This window comes from Gallinula chloropus, assembly GCF_964237585.1.
Source record: "Gallinula chloropus genome assembly, chromosome: 3".
In the NCBI taxonomy this organism is placed as follows: Eukaryota; Metazoa; Chordata; class Aves; order Gruiformes; family Rallidae; genus Gallinula; species Gallinula chloropus.
Window position 1 is genome coordinate 52,897,964 of NC_140087.1, and position 19,095 is coordinate 52,917,058.

At 35.6% G+C, this 19,095-nt stretch overlaps 1 protein-coding gene across 1 annotated transcript in view; it reads left to right on the top strand.

Moving 5' to 3' along the window:
* DNAH8 (dynein axonemal heavy chain 8) overlaps positions 1–19,095 on the top strand; it is a gene marked incomplete at its 3' end in the record, with an annotated part of 121,592 nt that continues 102,497 nt past the window's right edge. Inside the window, exons 1-15 of the mRNA XM_084261088.1 lie at positions 1–154; positions 852–1,015; positions 1,809–1,985; positions 2,329–2,442; positions 5,235–5,342; positions 7,042–7,143; positions 9,396–9,542; positions 10,423–10,620; positions 11,151–11,227; positions 11,687–11,786; positions 13,428–13,547; positions 14,719–14,854; positions 15,780–15,967; positions 16,846–16,926; positions 18,457–18,573. Coding sequence (XP_084117214.1) covers positions 22–154; positions 852–1,015; positions 1,809–1,985; positions 2,329–2,442; positions 5,235–5,342; positions 7,042–7,143; positions 9,396–9,542; positions 10,423–10,620; positions 11,151–11,227; positions 11,687–11,786; positions 13,428–13,547; positions 14,719–14,854; positions 15,780–15,967; positions 16,846–16,926; positions 18,457–18,573 — 1,962 coding nt within the window. The 5' untranslated portion in view covers positions 1–21. The remainder of the gene's footprint in view (positions 155–851; positions 1,016–1,808; positions 1,986–2,328; positions 2,443–5,234; positions 5,343–7,041; positions 7,144–9,395; positions 9,543–10,422; positions 10,621–11,150; positions 11,228–11,686; positions 11,787–13,427; positions 13,548–14,718; positions 14,855–15,779; positions 15,968–16,845; positions 16,927–18,456; positions 18,574–19,095) is intronic.

Here is a 19,095-nt window from a genome sequence, read left to right on the forward strand (position 1 = left end):
CTCTTACATGGTGTTAAGAATATGATAGAAAAGATTTTTCTGCCGGCTGTCCTTGCAACAGATAACTGGGGTGCTTTGGGTCAGACAAAACGAGATACAAATGACAAGCAGAATTTTGTGGAAACTATTAACAGATTCCTGTCATCTTTAGAAGGTAAGCATTGCATTTAAGAACAATCAAAGTAGACGACTTCTACTTAAGAATTTCCATTTAAAGCTAATAGCAGATAGGAAAGGAACTTTTCTTGTTCTGTAAGGAAAAATAAAATTATCAATTACTTGCACAATAAATACATGGATAGATAATTTACCTAAGAAAATTCTCTAGTTAGGGAGTGGCCAGGACAGAGTTAACTTTCCTGAGGAGCCGGCACAGGTGAGCCAAGCTGGCCAAGGGTATCGTCTCCATGTGCTATCAAGCCCCTATAAAAGAGGCTGGGAGGGGAGGAATGGGTCCATGTGGCTCTGGATCTGAGTGTGGGTGGGTGTCAGGATGGTTGGGCATTGGGTTGGTAAAGTGCTTCATGGTTTTACCTTCCTGGGTCGGTAAAGTGCTGTGTGTTACCATACAGCCTGGGATATTCTGTCCCAGGCTCTGTTGTTGTTCCTCTCACTGTGCTGTATCAGTAACTGTCCTCATCCCACCCTGTGGGTCTTTGGTCCATTATCCCTCCCCAGGATGGTTGAACAAGTGGTGTACAGTGCTCAGCTGCCACCTGGGGCTGAACCACAAGGAGGAACACTGTATTTAAAATAAAAATATTTTGATTTATGTAAGATCAGTAAAAGTTCAGTCTTAATTGATTCTGTATTGTAATTGGGGTGGGGTTTGTTTTGTTTTGTTTTACCAGTGGCTATGAAAAGCATTGAAGGAACTGTTAAGTTGACAGAAATAGATTACATTAATTTTTCTAAACTCCAGTCATTTGAGAAAGTACATGCAGCAGCTGATGATCCAGACATGGTTAAGCAGCTAGAGGAAGTACTTATGATATGGTATAGACAAATTGAACAGGTAAGTTGTTGTTGTAACAACAATTTCACATCAATTCAGCATGAATATATATAGAGTTGGGGTTGTTCAGCCTGGAGAAGAGAAGGGTACAGGGAGACCTTATTGTAGACTTCTAATAGCATTTTTAATGCCATGTAAATCTAATATGGTAAGGTCCAAGTTGCCTGAGGCTTCTGTGATAAAGCACAGAACTCTGTCAAAATACGGAACCTGTGTAGACTGGGACATACTCTAGTGTGTTTAGCTCATGAGAATAAAAAATGTAGAAGACGTCTTAAAAAATTAGCTGTACCTTTATCAACCTACAAATAAGTGCGTTTAGGACTTCAGATTTGATATTTAAAGTTTTTATTAAAATAGTTACCTTATTACTCATTTATAGTCTGAGTGTAAATTCTATTATGGTGTCATTTTAAACAGTCATCAAGTTCTTCAAGTTTTTTGTAAGCGAAGTTGCATTTGGTGCATTTCAATCTATAGATTCTGATTAAAGAAAAAAATATGACTAAATGCTGAGATTCAGCCAGTTATGGCAGCAACTGAATGTATGTATTAGTTGCTTTCATTTCAGTTTAAGAATATGATCCAGTCTTAGGACGGTTTCCCATATCAAAACTGTTTTAATTTGTAAATAGCTTCAAGTTTATTCCTTTTGAAGTTAGTATCCTTGGAATCCTTAGAGTGTTTCTTTTCTTCTTCCTTATAATGATATGTTTATTCGCTGTAGTAGATTTGGATTGTTGTGGGTTGTTTTCTCTCTCTCATCCCCCCCCTGCCTCCCAATTGGCTGCAGGTTCTGATTGAGAGTAAGCAGATAAGGAAAGAAGCTGATGATTCAGGTCCACTGACTGAACTAGAGTACTGGAAATGTATGTCTGCTAAATTTAATTCTATTATAGAGCAGATCAAAGGACCAAACTGCAAAGCTGTCATTAATGTTCTGATTTTTGGACGTTCTAAACTACTACAGGTAACTAATTATTTTCTTATGTTGTTTTTACAGATAAAGTAGCTTATGTTGTTAAGTAGATAAAGCTTGTGATATTTATACTGTCATTGCATTTAAGAGACACTTCCTGAGGAGAATCATGAGAGGAAATTTTAGATATGTTACTGTGGTTCTTAATATATTAAGAGAAAGAGCAAGACATTTTTACAAATACAGAAAAAAATACTGTGAATGAAAATAATTTTTATTACCTGCTTAGTGTCTTTTGGAAATGAAGCTACCAGAGTTTTCTTTTGGCAAATCAGTGCAAGTTAAAGAAATAGTTCGCTATACGTGAAGTTTTTTCTGGCCCTGTTTTTTCTAGATGTGGAGAGAATTAGATGTCAAAATCACAGATGCAGTAAATGAATCAAAAGATAATATGAAATACTTAAACATACTTGAAGAAGTTTGTCAGCCACTTTATAAATGTGATATTGTAAGTATGCCTTTCATCGTTCTTAAAAGCATGCTTTAGGTATTTATGTAGAGTGCTGAGAACATTTGCTTAAAATTAATTTAGTTTACTTTCCTATTTTTCTACTTTTTAGGGTTTTTTCTAAATGTCTATCAAGCTAAATGTTAAAGCATTAGTTTATTGTATATAACAGAAAACAAAAAATATATATTGCGTAAAAATATCACTACACAGAAACACATGTAACTGCTAGTAAGTCAGTTCTGCTGCTGCTATTACCTGTTTTAGCTCATTTAAAATATGTAATTTATAATACAAGAATCTCAAAATATGTCCTGCATTGAAAATTCTATGTCAATGAATAATCGGACAGCTGTAAACAAAATACCAAAACTTCAGTTATATAAAGAATAATGAAATGTAAAATACTATTTTGATATTAAAGACAGTATTAGCTGCTTCTATTTGCAGAAGTACCAGCTAATTGAATTTAAATAATTGGTTTTCCCTGTACACTGGTTGCCCTTACTTCGAGATATCAGTTATTAGGTTTATTAAATGTTAATTATTACAACAGCTATATGCTTCTAACTATTGTTCCAGAATAGGATGGAAGGAAGAAATACCCGACATAAAATTGCTTGTTGTGCTTTGCTTTTTGGTCATTTTGCTTGGTCGTACCTGCCTCCTGTCCTCTGTCAGGAAGTGTTGCATTTTGAATTTCTGGAAGCTTAGGCTCCTAATTCAAAGTTTCAACTGAGGGTTAGCAAAAATAATGTGTTAATACATGACATAGTGCTGATAACACATGGAATAGGAGAGAGGAGTAGGATAAATAGTATTACTAAACTGTCTATCTTCAACTCTTCGGAGTATCACTAGAGGGTGCCAGGTACCAGGGCGTAATGAGCTGCTTCATAGGTGTTACTAGGATAAAATTCCTTTTATTTACAAGATAGACATTTGTGGGTGGAAGCTCATTAAAGAGTTAATAGTTTTAGTAGGTAGGATTTTCTATGGTATTCAACTTAAAAAATAGCGACATGCAAGTTAACTATTTTCTGTTTTAAAAATAACTACATTTTTGGTCAAGTTGAATTTAATAGCTGATATTGAAATGTATTTTAAATGTTAGTGGATCAGGAATGGAGTACGTGCAGATTTATTATGATATTTAGCGTGTGCGTATGAAAATTTAGAATGTTTAACTCAGAGCTTTGAATCAGAGAAATCACCATACAGTTCATTTTCCAGTTTTTTTTTTGTTTTTGTTTTTGCTTTTGTCAAGGATTAAAAAAGAAACCCAGTAGATTCAGATCTCCTGATCCTGGGTGATGCTGGTGGTGATGAACAACATGCAGACCCTGAAGGCTGTTTTCATACTATATAGCTTTTCTTTCACACTCTTCTACCAAATGCAAATGCCTGATATGTCTATCCACAGTATTAGTATCCTTATTTTGAGTGTGCAGCCCAAAGTGAATTGCAGGAGCTTGGAATACCCTTCTCTGAGGTGTAACGATCAAAATTACTCAATGTTCTGAATTGTAACCCTGTCTCTGATACTGTGACTGAATTATCACTTTTTTACCTTTTTTTTTTTTTTTCCCAAAATACTTTTGAAGCTATTGAATTACAGCATACTTGTAATACCATGGATTGATTTTAATGGTATGAACAGTAATTTAATGAAATGTGTGAAAATTAGATATTTCATATGATGGAATGAATTAGGAACTCATTAATGATCTCTTCAAGACATCTGAATGAAACATTTTATATAATGATTGATATCACAATGTGATTGCATACACTATATTTAACTTCTGTACTTTAAAGAAAACAAAAGCATTAATCACAGATACTCACTGTCAGCTGCCACAAGAAGACTCCTGTTGTTGTAGAGGAGGACATGACGCACCATTCAGTGATCAATGTGTTCTAGAATGCTCCAGCCTCTTCATTGCAACTGCACAGACTCTTTATAGTATTAACCAAACAACACATAAGAATGCTATAGGCTAAAGGATCGTTTTACACTTTTTCCGCTGGTCATCTTTTTCCGCCTTCTTCTTGGCTCTAGGCAGTCTGCACCCACTCTTCATCGTCACCCTGTTCTGTGAACTTGTTACTGAGTGATTTCTCTATCTCAAGGGAATGCAGGAATGTTGTCAAGGTCAATTCCTTCCGCCATCAGGGCCAGGTTGCTGGCAGACCCTCTGCCTCCCCAACATACTCCCCTTTGTGCCAAAAATTGTAACCTGTACTTCTTGAATCAGTGTTCAGTTTTGATCATCAAAATAGCATTATCATGGAATCATAGAATGTGTAAGGTTGCAAGGGACCTTTCAAGGTCATCTAGTCCAACCCCCTGCAGTAAGCAGGGACATCTTCACTAGATCAGGTAACTCAGAGCCCCATCAATCCTGACCTTGAATATCTCCAGCGGTGGAGGCTCCGATACCTCTCTGGGCAACCTGTTCCAGTGATCTACCAATTACACTTTAATAAATCATTATAATAAATATACTTTAATAAATATTTTATTATTATCTTAGTATTTTTAATCTGATTTCTCACCAAATCATGTTATAGCTACATTGCTTTTATTATTTAAGGTTTAAAAAGTTATTGATGATTATTATTGTTTTGTTTATTTTTTTCCTTACAAGAAACCTTTTGGCAAAGATACCATGGCATTTTAAAGACTGGTTCATGTGATTTAGGGAAAATATAACTTAGAAGTTGTCAATAGTATAGAAATATAGCTGCAAAGGGTATAAAGTAAAATTTTTCTCAAAACTCTGTTTAAGGTATCAATGACACGTGGAGTACCAAACTTGATAAATACTATACAAATGATTCACCGTGCTTCAAGATATTACAATACCACTGAGAAAATGACATCATTGTTCGTGAAGGTAATATATTAAGTATAATAGTAAATATTTTTTAAAATATGGTTTCCTAGGAAAAAAACACTTTTATTTAGACTGGGAGAACATTTGCTAAAAAATTGTAATGAATGGAGGGATTAAGAGGGGATTGACCTTGGTTTAGAGACTTGTGGGAGGAACTTTGTTCATATTCTTCATTCAGCAAAATTTTTGTTTTCCTTATCGTCCCGATTAATTAATTAATTAATTAATCTGTGCAGTTGTTTTGTAAATCAGTGAATCCACAAAGATTCTTTTATTACAAGCCTTGAAGACCTAATTAACAGGTGGCTGTCAGTCTTACTAGGTTACTCCTTTAAAAGTTATGAGAAACAGAAGGTTCCTGTTTTCATAAATAAGTCACACAAAGTGAATTTTATCTCAGCTTATAAACTTTGCCACCTTAAACAGAAAATGAAGACCAGTTAGGTAGTTATATGAATATATTTTGCACAGTCCTGGTATTCACTGCAGGAAAAGATGGCTTGTGGTTTTAGAACAAATAAATCGTTAACTAAAATACACATCTCCAGTAAGCATTTGGAGAGAAATTCTTATTAGACTCTTATTGCATCACTTTTTTTAAAAAAAACTCTTTTTTTTTTCTATGAACACCCCAGGTTTTAGTGTTACAAAGTTTTTCTTGTTACAATTCAATTTCAACTAGGATATTAAGAATTATGTGCTTATTTGAGGCTACATTTATCCATGATGGGGGCTGGTTTTGAATTGTCATGTGTTTATATTACATCAGTGTTTATATTGCCTGTTATGAAATAATTTTTGCTATGACAGAGACACATACTAGTGTCTATTATTTAATGTTCTAAGGGGTTGAGCACTTCCATACTGAAGCTAATAACAAACTGGTTACATGAAGCTGTGCTAAGAAATAGAAAGGAAAAAGCTATATTTTAATCCAGGGCTTTAAGGTTCTCCCTACCTCTTGCTTCCATTTAAAGATCATCAGAGGTGATGCTGGAGATCCTATTAACAACTCCTTCAGTCACTACATTAGTGTAAGACTGCCTTTGGTGGACTAGTTTTCCATCTTTTATTCAGTTAAGATTGTTAAAACCTGCTTGAAGTACTCTAGTCTCAGAACTGTTTTGAATTCAATAAATGAAAAGGGTATCACCTGTAGCTGTTTTCTGAGGTGTGTTCACTCCTATACTCCTCTCTGTTTTTATGTCATTACAAACTTTGGATTTTTGTGGTTGAGTAGTTGAGGGTTCTTCTCTCCTTTTCATAGCCATGGGACACCAAAGTGAAGGCATACTGTTAGTATAGAAATTTCTTTAATGACAACTTTTAAACAAGGAGGCACACACTATAAAGTGTAAAGATAACAATGTAAGTGTACAATAGTTAAGAGTTAAATAATACCTATTATTTTTGAGTTGTGGCTGGTGACACTCAAAGTTTATGCATATGTATTGCTGGACTTACAGTACTTACAAATGCTTCCTGGAATTTACAGTTCTTAGAGTGTTTTAAGAACTTTTATAGGGTGTTTGTCACGTACATTACATATATTATTTAGCTGCTATTTCTCCATTGGGTGAAATTTATCTGAACTCTAATAGTACTAATCAATCTATGTGGGCATTTTGTTAGTTTTCTGCATAACAGGCAAACTTCCTTATAAAGTTGAGATCATCTTGTTCTCATTTGTGTGTTCTAGGTTACAAATCAAATGGTCACAACATGTAGAGCATATATTACAGATGGTGGCTTGTCTTGTATCTGGGAGCAGGAAGCATCAACAGTGATTGGAAAAATGAAGGTTTGTATTTTGGTATTTTATTATTTACCTATCAAACCTATTCATTACCTATAGATATGCAGCAGGAAGTCCATAGCATTATGCATCCAGTACTTCACACCACTGATTTATTGAATCACAGAATCATAGGGGTTGGAAGGGACCTCAAGAGATCATTGGGTCCGTCCAACCTCCCTGCCAAAGGTGGGTCCCTAGGACAGGTCACACAGGTAGGTGTCCAGATGGGTCTTGAATATCTCCAGAGAGGGAGTCTCCACAACCCCACTGGGCAGCCTGTCCCAGTGCTCTGTCACCCTCACTATGAAACAGTTCTGCATATTGGTGTGGAATTTCCAGTGCTCTAACTTGAGGTCATTGTGCCTTGTCCTGTCTCCACAGACCTCTGAGAAGAGGCTGGCCATTTCCCCCTGTGTCCCATACTTGGGATCTTATTAATGTTTAAAAATATCTCCTCTTAGCCTTCTTTTCTCAAGGCTGAACAGCCCCAGTTTTTCAGCCTATCTTCATAGGGGAGATGCTCCAGTCCTTTAATCATCTTCATAGCCCTCCTCTGGACTCTCTCCAGGAGATCCCTGTCTTTTTTATACCAGGGAGCCCAGAACTGGACACAATACTCCAGCTTGGGCCTGACCAGGGCAGAGTAGAGGGTGAGGATCACCTTGTTGGACCTGCTGGCTACACTCCTCCAGATGCATCCCAGGATCCCATTGGCTCTCTTAGCCACCAGGGCACACTGCTGGCTCATGGTCAACTGGTCATCAACCAAGACCCCCAGGTCCTTCTCCACAGAGCTCTTCTCCAGCAGGTCATCCCCCAGCCTGTACTGATATAAGTGGTTATTCCTTCCCAGGTGCAAGACTCTGCACTTGCTTTTGTTGAATTTCATCTGGTTTCTCCCTGCCCAGCTCTCCAGCCTGTCCAGGTCTCGCTGGATGGCAGCGCAGTGTTCCTACGTGTCAGCCACTCCTCCCAGCTTTGTGTCATCGGCGTACTTGCTGAGGGTGGACGATATTCCCTCATTAAGGTTGTTGATGAAGGTGTTGCTGGTATTTGAATGCACCCTCACTTTGTTACAGTAGACCACTCTAATACCTGATTTTCTTGGCACACCAGGAGAATTCAGTGCTGAGAGACTTCCTCTACTTAGCTGATAGTGACACATGAAGAATAATTAAGCACGTGCAGTGCTGTGGGGTTACTGGTTGCCAATACTGACTTCATTTCCACCTATCCTTTATAGATGAGGTCTGTCTTTCCCAGAAAGGCAAAGAATTTGAAAGCTCTTTAAAAGTTAGGTCCAGAGGTACAAAAGGAAATGTATTGGCTGTATCTGTCCTGATGTGACAGGATGACAGGGCTCAAGTAATTCGTCTGTTTCATTGAGGTCATCTTGTGACTGCTCTACAGCTGGCAAGCCCTCATTATTCTATGAGAGAAATGGAAGCTCAGTTTCTAATCATGGTGATCAGTCTTCTACTATCTGTATGTTCGTGAAGATGTGAACGTTTCTTTCAATGAGAACCTTTTTTCATTTCCAGTAATTCATAGCCTAGTTGTTACATACACGTGTATGTTCAGATAGTTCTGGTGACTGCTGGTATATTGTGGTAAAATCTGCTTTCTGTTCTCCAAGAACTGACAGAAGATTTTGTATTCCAATGATTATGTACTTTATATTACTCACCAGTCATTATTTTTATATCTGATAGGGTTTTAGTATTTTCTAAGTAAATAATGAACTGAGAAAGATTGATTATTCTTCAGTCTCACTTCAACTTAAATTTGTCAGCCTACATTAACTTGTATAACCAATTTCTTTTAAGCCCTGTGAGAGTTCCAAACGGACTTCTATGTTATGCCAAATTCTGTCCTATCCAGAGAACAGTTTGACTGCTCTTAAATAGAGACTTTTCTTAATATTCAAATGTCTCATTTAGAGCAGGAGTTATCACCTGCTCTTTGTTGCTCTCTAAACCACTGTACTTTAACAAAAGCTAGAATTTTCCTTTTGGGTTTTTTTGGGGCTCTTTCCCCAGTGTTAAGGCTTTCACTGTACTGTGGTGTTGTATGTTCATATGTTGCAAATGTTTGCTACACATACTGAAAGTAAAACACTGTAAATCATTACTGCTTATTGTCTGAAACCAGAGATAGTGATAACCACTTTAGAATGACAGTAGGTTTGAGTTCTCCAGTCTCTCACTTATAAACATAGCATAATGGGTATGATTATTTATTCCTTCACTTTTTAGGACTGCATGTTTCTATTGAAAGAATATCAGAAATGCTTTCGTGAAACAAAGCAAGAGATTTTGGAAACTCGGCGACAAAAGACATTTGAAGTATCAGAAACATATATTTTTGGAAAATGTGAAGCTTTTTGTAGGAGATTGGAAAAAGTGAGTATGCGATGTGCTGCTGTTATTGGTAAAAAAAGGCTTCTCCAAAGGCTGGTTTTCAAGGTGGACATTTGTCAACATAGATGCTCTTAATCATCCTGTAGAAGGTGTTTATAACTCTTCCACAAAGTAAGTCATCCTGATGCTTCAGGCAATTACCTCACAATGTCCTTCTGAATTTGCCAATTGATCTCTGTTAGTGTGGAGAGAAACGACCTAATTGATCTAGACTTGGATCATAGTTTTAGGAGGCCTAAAATTATGTGAAAAATAACACATCTTTGCTTTTATGAATGGTGTGTTAAGGCATTAAAAACTTCTGTTGCATAGGCCATCCTTCAGGCGATTCTGCTGCTTGGTGTGGTCTTAACATTTAGCTTGCCATCCCAATGAAAGGATTTTAAATTAGCATTCAGAAAGGATAAGTGCTCCTAGGGGCAGAATAAGATCAGGTAAGGGATAAGAGGATAATGGGACAGTCATCACAGGGTAGTAATTTTGTGAGTCTTTGGTTTTCCTTATCATGTAGTAATATATAATAAACTGTATGATTTTTAATCCTGTGAAAGTTTTGTGTCATCAATATGCATATGTCATGTATTAACTCTTTTTTTCTGTCTTACCTTATTAAATCTTGCAGTCAAATATAAAAAAGTTACAATATAGCATTTTTTTTATTTTGTGTCGGTTTGTGGTGGGAACTGATGTTGAAAAGTGAATTAACCATGATTGAAGATTGTTAACTTAGAAGCTCAGAAACAACAAATTTCTGAATGCAGTAGTTAGAGAAGTAGCTATTTATTTTTATTTTTCTTGTGTTTTAGTTTGTAGAGAAAGTAGCAAATAATTTCTGAGCATGAATATTATGTTTATGTTTCAGATTACAGAGATGATAACTGTAATACAAACTTATTCTGCACTGAGTCATTCTACCATTGAAGGCATAGATATTATGGCAGTAAAATTCAAAAATATCCATCAAAGTGTTCAAAAGATACAATATGACATCCTTGATCCACGAAAAACAGATTTTGATGTGGATTTTACGAACTTCATGGCAAAAATTGAAGGTTTAGAGGTAAGAAAAGTATTGTTACCTATAATGTTGATAAGAATCTCTTAACTACTTATTATTCTTTGTCAGTATCTCCCTGAGTGTCAGTGAGACTTTAGAATCTGAATTATGTTGCCTTATGATCTTTGGAAGAAGAACAGTTTGTATTTGGGGAGAGGGAGGCTTTTTCCATTCTTTTTCTTCCTTCCAAAGGAAGCTGTAAAATACATTATAGAGTCCTCACTGAAGATCAGTCACTCTGCAGCCAAAATGACAAAAATGAGACCTGAGTGAATGATCTACATAGAGGTGGTTTACTAGCCTGCAGAACCATGGTCAGATGTTGGGCAGAAGCTGGAACTGTTTTCAAGACGTGATTTGATTCTTTGCAGATCTGACACTAACTATTGATTATGTTAAACATAGACCAGTGAAGGCTGCTATTTTGTGCTTTAAGCAGTAACAATATCATATACTACCATATTAAGAAATTAACAGATTTCAAAATGCTATTCTATGGCCAGAAACAAATATACTAAATAATATATTTTTAGGTACAGTTACAGGCATTTATGCGTTCCTGTTTTGGGAGAATTTTGACTTCACAGCATGAGCTTCAGTTACTTCAAAGGTATTGGCAATTATATCTTCAGATATTTTAAAGTAACTTCAAGTTGCTGATTATCACAATTCAAATCACACACAAAGGGCCTAATCAAAAATTTTTCAGTATTGCTGTTCTGAACCATCTCATCATTGTACAAGATATATTTTAGTTTATGGGAATCAATATATTCTCCTATTTGTTAATTTTATTAGAGTTTATTTCATATATACCAGAGAATACTAAAACAAAAACCTAAAAAACCACCCCACAACAGAGGCAACAACAAAACCCACCAGGACAGAAATTTTCAACTAGCTTAAATCAGCTCAAAGGGAAAAAAAATAAAATCCCAGATCCAGGAGTATTTCCTAGATTTGTTCTCACTTCATTTTATGTAATTTCCACATACCTCAAAATAAAGAAAAAATTTCAAATAAATGTATGTTTTAGAAGTTACATTTTGGATACTCATTTTTAATACAGGTTTCAAAATCTGAGAATGCCATGCCTTCAAGAAGAAACTGTACATACAGTTGGTTGTATTCTTCAACATTACGAAGCCGAACTTGAAGCTACTATAAAGGTATTTAATTTCTTTGCAATAGACTTAAACATCATGTTAAAATAAGAGAAAATATTATAGTGTGAACATTTTTTATTTATTCTGCCTGTTTCACAGACTGTCAATGCTCAATTTATCATACTTCCCACAGAGTGTGTATGCAAATATCATATGCATGCTCTTGCAGGCTACTATGTCATCACAATTTTACTTTTTAAACCAAAATTCTTTTATTTTATAACATCATCCATTAAAAGAAAAAACCTGTATGTTCTTTACTGGCTGTGTGCATCACTTGCATATACCTTTTGTTTACCAAAGTCTACAGTTATTTTGGATTTATACATGGCTTTTATCTAATGCTGTGACAGTATAAAATAGATAAAAATTGTAGATAAATTGCATTTATTTTCATTATAAAGTAATTTTCTATGGTTTGTGTCATGTGCCATGACTTTAGCATAAATGAAGATTAACTTCACATCACTTGACTTTAAACATTTGGAGAGGAATTCATGTAACCTGACTTTATATGTCTGCAAAATAAACATCAGCCTCAGAACTAGACATCCATCTACTCATGAAAGAAATGTGTTCTAGAGTAAATTCTTCTGATGTATTTTATCTATTGATGATTTAAATAATTCTCCTGAAATGGCTGTTTTTCTTGAATGACTATAAAGGGGATCAACCAGACTGCATATATTTTTCTAGAGAAGTTTATGTTTTGTCAGATGAATTACACACGTTTACATGAGGAGCCAAGTGTCTGTAAACTGCAGTTCTCCAAACACTGACTCAAAAAAACTTAGCACAGCTACTCTGAACTGCTCTTTACAGTGTCCTTTCACTATCTACACATTGTATATAACACTCCCTGAATCTTTGATTAGGGGCTTAATTTGATGAACACATTTTCAGAAGCACTGCTTGCTTAAGAAATCACTGAACACCACCTGGCACTTTTTTTCCTGGGAAAAAAAGTTTTCTGGGGTTTTCATCTGTGTGAGTTCTTCCCCAGTTCACCATCAAGCTAATTGGACTGCTTTTGTTGGCACGGTGCAGGAGTCAGTGTAGGGGTAAGAAGACAGGCTGATAAGTGAAGACCAGTGTCTGCTTAAGCAGTACAGCTGTTTGTGCTATCACAGTATGAATTTGCATGCCCAGAGTTGGGCGGACACAAATATTCCTCCTCCTCCTGTTAAAGAATGTTACCTGTGTACTGGCTAGTTCTAACTATTGGTTAGATATTAATGGATTGATTTTTATCTCTGCTAAGCAAGTTTTTTCACAGAAAAAGTTGCTTCCATTGCAGCAGTGGTTTTAAATTGCTTGAATATTTTGTCAGTGCAGATTTGGTAATTTGCTATGTGATGCCTTTTGGTGTAGTCAGGGCTCTGTCAGAAGTAAGCACAGCTAAGGAATAGCATGAAATAAAAAAGAGGAGAAATGCCAACAGCGGCATCAATAAATGCATCTCAGAAGAGCAGCAGGCGAGGGAAGCAATATATATTTCTCTCAATGAACCGTTGTCAGTCTCAACACGAATTTAATCTATTTTGGAGGAAGTTCAAATTGTGGCACCAGAGAAAAAACAGTTTAACATTTCAATAGATTTTTTTTTTTTAATCCACTTGTTTAATGATACTGTTCTTGTCATAGCTTTACCGAATTGAGAAAGATGACCCTCCTCTTGCTCGAAACATGCCACCTGTTGCAGGAAAGATACTGTGGGCGAGACAGCTATTCAGGAGAATAAATGAACCAATTGACTATTTCCATGTAAGTCGATGTGAGGGAAATTAGTTGCTTTGCCTAACAGTGAACTGTCTTACTTCAGTAGAGTGACTATAATCTCTATGGCTGTGATGATGTCACTTCTCGTATATTAGACAGCTTGCTTATTTGTATGTGAGCATCTAGTTTAAAAGAAACGTGCTCTGCAGTAACTACTTTTGCAGATCAAAGATGTAATGTTTCCTTGATTTACCATTGAATTAGCAGCCCCAACTGGAAATATGCACTGAGTCATCTTCAGAATGTCCAGATTTCACCATTCTAGTCAGTGGTATTTTTCTTCTTTTTGTAATGGAACAGACCAGGGCTACTATATGAGCCTGCTGTTAAGAATAGCTTAAGGCATAATTGTGGACTGTCTGACGTTCTGAATTTTTCTAGTGTGTCTGTTCTGGTACCACTGAAAAAGCAAATGTATTCGAAGGATCTACACAACAGCTGCAGTACTGGAGCTGAGAGTCTGGTCACTAGTTTTCCTGTGCATGGTCTCTGAATTAGTCTGGGAACGGGGAATTCTCCATTTTCTGTACCACTAAACATACAGCTGAAGATTGGTACTATCCACATTAGCTTTGACATTTATGGCACTTAAGAATTTCTTGGTATTGGATTTCATTCCTTCATCTTGCTATACTAGGATCCACTATAGCAATAATACTTCTTGCGTGATTCTCTCACAAAATATAAAGGGTCTATTGCCACCTTAACTTCTGTGCAAGATAGGTTTTCACTTTCCTGTTTCTCTCAGGTGGAACTCATGTTCACCTAAAGCTGCTAAAACAAACATTCCTAAAAACCCGAGACATAAATATCATTACTGATTACAAAAAGGCATTTTTAAATCAATTTTGAGTTACAGTTTAGTTTTGAGTGGAAGTGAACATCCATTTCATTGGGAATTATAGGTGCTTATCACAATATAAAAAAGTAATTGCTCTTACATGTGTTAAAACATTTAATATTTACTACTTTACAATTTCTTACTGACTTTATTGCGTTATGAATTTGAAAGATAAATACTTTATATAAAGAGCTCTGTCAGCATAATTTGCAATAGTAAGTTGTGTAATGTACAGTCAGTAGTTAAATTGAGAAGAACAAATACTATGGTTTTCTCTTAATAGAGTTTTAACTTGAATGTACTGTGTTTTAATAGAAAAAAACAAATATTTTGGAAAGTCCAGAAGGTAAAGAAATTGTTCGATTATACAACAAAATTTCCTATGTATTGGTGGAATTCGAGGTAGTCTATCATAATGTGTGGATGAAAGAAATTTCCCAATTACAGTATCGTAAGTAACTGGCTTTTTTAAAAAAATGCTATTGAATGCAAAGTTAACTCAAATCGCTTTTTAAGCCTCATTTACCCTTAAAATGTGCAAGTTAATAATAATCTAATATGAGGCTCAATAATACAATCTTTTTTTCCCTTGCTGACCTTGAAATGTACAGGTTTGGTACACTGTTTGGCAGATGACTGGCAACAGTAGTGAAACAAATCTAAGATTCACAATTGTTCATTTTTGCATTCAATTCTTTATACATACAATTTATTAATTCTTCTTGTTTTCTTTCATTACAATAATTTAAACAGTTGTACCAGTTTATCTCGGGATAAGTGTTATGTCATTCTGAGAAAAAAAAAAAGCTGATAATCAAGCTTTTAATTTTTAAGATTAAATGAGAGTTGAAGTTTAAATATAAACCCACTAGATTTTTTTCATGTGAATTGTAGACAGTCTGTGGGCTCCTAAACTAGGAGTAGATCTGTAAGAAAAATCATGTCATCGCACTATCAAGACATCTTTGTGTTTAGGTATTTATTTTGGTTTGGATTTTTGCAATATTGCTATGTAAGCATTCATCTTCTGGGTTAACACATTCCTGTACGATGCTGAGCATCTCATGAAAATGCTTTTTTCCCCAAATACCTAGAAAACTAATTTCATAATTTTTTAATAAGCTAAGAAAAAAAAATGCTGCAAATAGGACTGGATCTGATGATTGTTTAGCTTATGAAGATAAAAGTTATATATGGCAGAAAGCAAATATGGTGTAAGTCAGTTCTTTGTTTGCTTTAACTTTAAATGTGAAGCTATTTTGCAAGCATACATATTTAATGTCTGTATAGTAATAGTAGAAATCTCTGTTCAATAATAGCCCATATAAAGGAAACAGTTGTTTTCCTTAGGAACCACTATCAAAATGTCTTTACAGCCTTACAAGTCACGATATTTGTACGCCATCCTACAACTGGGAAGTTCATAGTTAATTTTCCCCCCGAAATTCTGGAGATTACCCGAGAGACCAAATGTATGATCAAGTTGGGTCTGGAAGTACCAGAGCAAGCAATAAAGATAGTACGAAAAGAAAATAACCTGAAGTCAATCAAGTTGCGTTTAGAGGTAAATGTTAAGTGTTATGATTACTGTTAAAAAAATAAGAAAGAAAATCTGATTAAAGATACAAGCTGCATATGAAGCAGTTTAAGGTAAATTTGCAGAATGCACAGGAGGACATAGAGGATGTAATTTGAAAAAACACTGTGAACTGCTGTGGAAGCTAGTATGTACTTATATTTAAGCATATGTATTTCTCCTACCTTATGCAGTTATATATTCTGGTAATTAAACAATTAAAGCTTTCCAAGTTGCCTTCACTCAGAAAAATCCATAAAGTTCAGTTTTATGCAGTTTGAGAGGCAAAGATTGGAATTCTTCTGGATTGGAAGATATGGTGAGCCACAAAACTGCCAAGAATTTTGCAGGTTACCTCACAGACAAGTCAAATTCCTGATATTTGTAGTATGTGCTATTGTTATAGCATTTAGATAAGCTTATATCTTGGGGATGAGGTGTTTCATACAAGATTTGTTTGTGTAAAACATAGGAAGAGGATATTTTAAAACAGTTTATATGTGACTTTAATTATCTGAAGTATATTATACTCATTTTCAAGAGGGTGTTCCAAGAGTCAAGATGCAGTCACTAAAGCTCAAGCTGTTGTTAGCTTTAGAGAAAGATCATGCTTTATCTGGCTTTGTGCATAAAAACTAGGAATGTGATTCCTGAAGGCTGCTTTAATTCTTCCTTGTGTAGCATGATGTGGATTCATTACATTCCAGAAATTGTATATGTAAAATTACACACTTGTTTACAGACATAGTCTTGTACTGCTTTCCATTTTTTTTCCTGATGATTTAATTGTAGAACAGGTTGTTTGATTCAGTAAAGAAAGCACTTAAAATGCTCTTTTTAATACTACCCTTTCTAATAATTAACAGGGTCTTCTCCAATGTTATGAAGATTTGTGTGAAGAAACACCAATGTGCTTTGTAAATCTAATGGAACCAAAAATGACAGAGGTTGGTGTTGCGAAATGCACTTCAGTATACTTTAGATGTTACAATAACTTAGTAATAGTTTATAATCTTAATATATTTAGTTGGATCCACATGTTGTGAACTTAATGTATTTTATATGATCTTTAAGACCAAAAATTTGTTCTTTGCATTTCTCAGACAGTGCTCAAATAATGGTATTGCAGTAGAATAGCCTTAGTGCCTATGAGATGTAAATCCAGTAGAACAAAGAATACGGACTTTGTCTATTTATCTACACAAATCCCTAGCCTTGACGTGGAAGTAAATTACCTTATTTCCGTTTTCATGGGAAGTTGGGTTTTTCATTTAGCTGAACTGCTACATGTCATGATTCCTGTATTTGCTTGGAGAGAATTATTAGCCTTATGAATTGAGTCATTCTCTTCAGTGATGTACAAAGGTTGCATACTACAGTAAAAGTACAGTTTTATTAGAGATGCAGAATGTCTGTCCTACAAGAGATTTTTTTTTGCCTAGACACTTGCAAGTGTATGCATGTGGTTGTTCTAAGTAAATCTTCCCTTTTTGATTGTAAATAATATCAGAAAGTGTCGTGTAAAGGGTATGAGTCTGATGTGTAGCTCAAGGAAGCCCTCCTGTTGAGTTCAGAAAGGACCCCCTTGCTTTCTAAACTCCTCAGAGAGGAGCCTAGGTGCAGCTACATCCAGCCTTAGTCCCATACTTAGTCAACAGTTTATGTCTAAGGGCTTATCTATAAAATCCCATATCAGAGTCAACATTTGCCTGTCAGAGCTGCTGAAGGGCTTTCACTGAAACAGTTTCACAAAGTTCAAACTAATAGAAAGTTTAGTCAAGTGGCAAATAGAAAAATTCACGATTGCCGTTGATAAATGCACTTACTGCAGTAGCGCTCATATGACTGTGATTATAATACTCTCCTGGGTATTCTCACCAAAAGGATGAGATCACATTGCTTACCAAGAAGGCATCCCTGTCTTGAGTGGAGGAGAAGGAGCACAGCCCATCGACTGCCTCTTTGGGACTTTCCATTTCTTTTCTCTCCCTCATTGGGGTAGCTTCCTCAATACCCTTTATATCTTAGGTGTTCCCTCCAAGGGCTGACATTTAACGTGATTTGGGTGGAGAGTCAAGTAATATAGTCATGCATTTTTAGCATGTAATTCTTTTTGGTCATTATCTGTTGAGAGTGCTCAAGTAAAGTACAAATGGTAAGATCACTACTGGACTTGATTTTAATTTTAGGAAGTAGTGGGAACCACTAGAGGACACTGTCTAGGAGAACAGGAAGGAGATGATCTTTGCTGATCATGTACACTTGACAGTTGTGAACAGAGGCTGTATGCACTACCCTTCCCTTCCCTAATATTGCATATATTTCTCTGTTTTCCTTGAAAAATTGTAACCTACCTTGCAAAACTTAGACACAACTATTTCTTCATCATTTGGGTTAGTGATTCTAATAATAATGGTATTTGTTTTGAATGGTTTCGTGGGGTTTTTTAATCTATAAAATTATATTTTTATGCTTAGGTGGAAGCTGTGTTGAGGCAAGGACTTTACATGTTTTCTTGGTCATCTGTGACACTGGAAAATTTCATTCAAGAAGCTGGTCGAGTTCTAGATATGTTTAAACAGTTTTTGAAAAAGGTATACACTTGTTCACTATATAAATGAAATGACAGTTTAGAGAAATTATTTCCAGTATGCTGCTCTTCATACTGGAATTTTTCTGTAATTATTTTTGTGTAACTTGAAATACATAGAAAGCTTGTTTGCTTTTTAAAATATGGTGGCTTCTGAATAATTATGTACTCAACCAATCTCTCTTATTATTACCCTCAAATGTTTGATCTTTGCTTTTGTTCTTGCAGTAGAATATATTTCCACTCGTGCTCAGATTCTCTGACTACTGCCACTCTGATTCTTCAGTCAGCCTGTTTCTCTCTGCTTGTGTGCCCATGATAGCGGTATCTTGCGTGGAACTGCAATGTCAGCACTGTCCAGTGAAGAACATTCTAGCATTCACAGCATTCATAGCAGCCATGCTGTGAAACTGCCTTGTACAGTCCATAAAATAACGAGTGGGAAGCATGCTTTTCCCCTCGCAGTTCTCTGCGTTCTGCTTGAGTCTCTCCTTTATTTCCTCTCCTAGTGTTTGCTGCATAATTT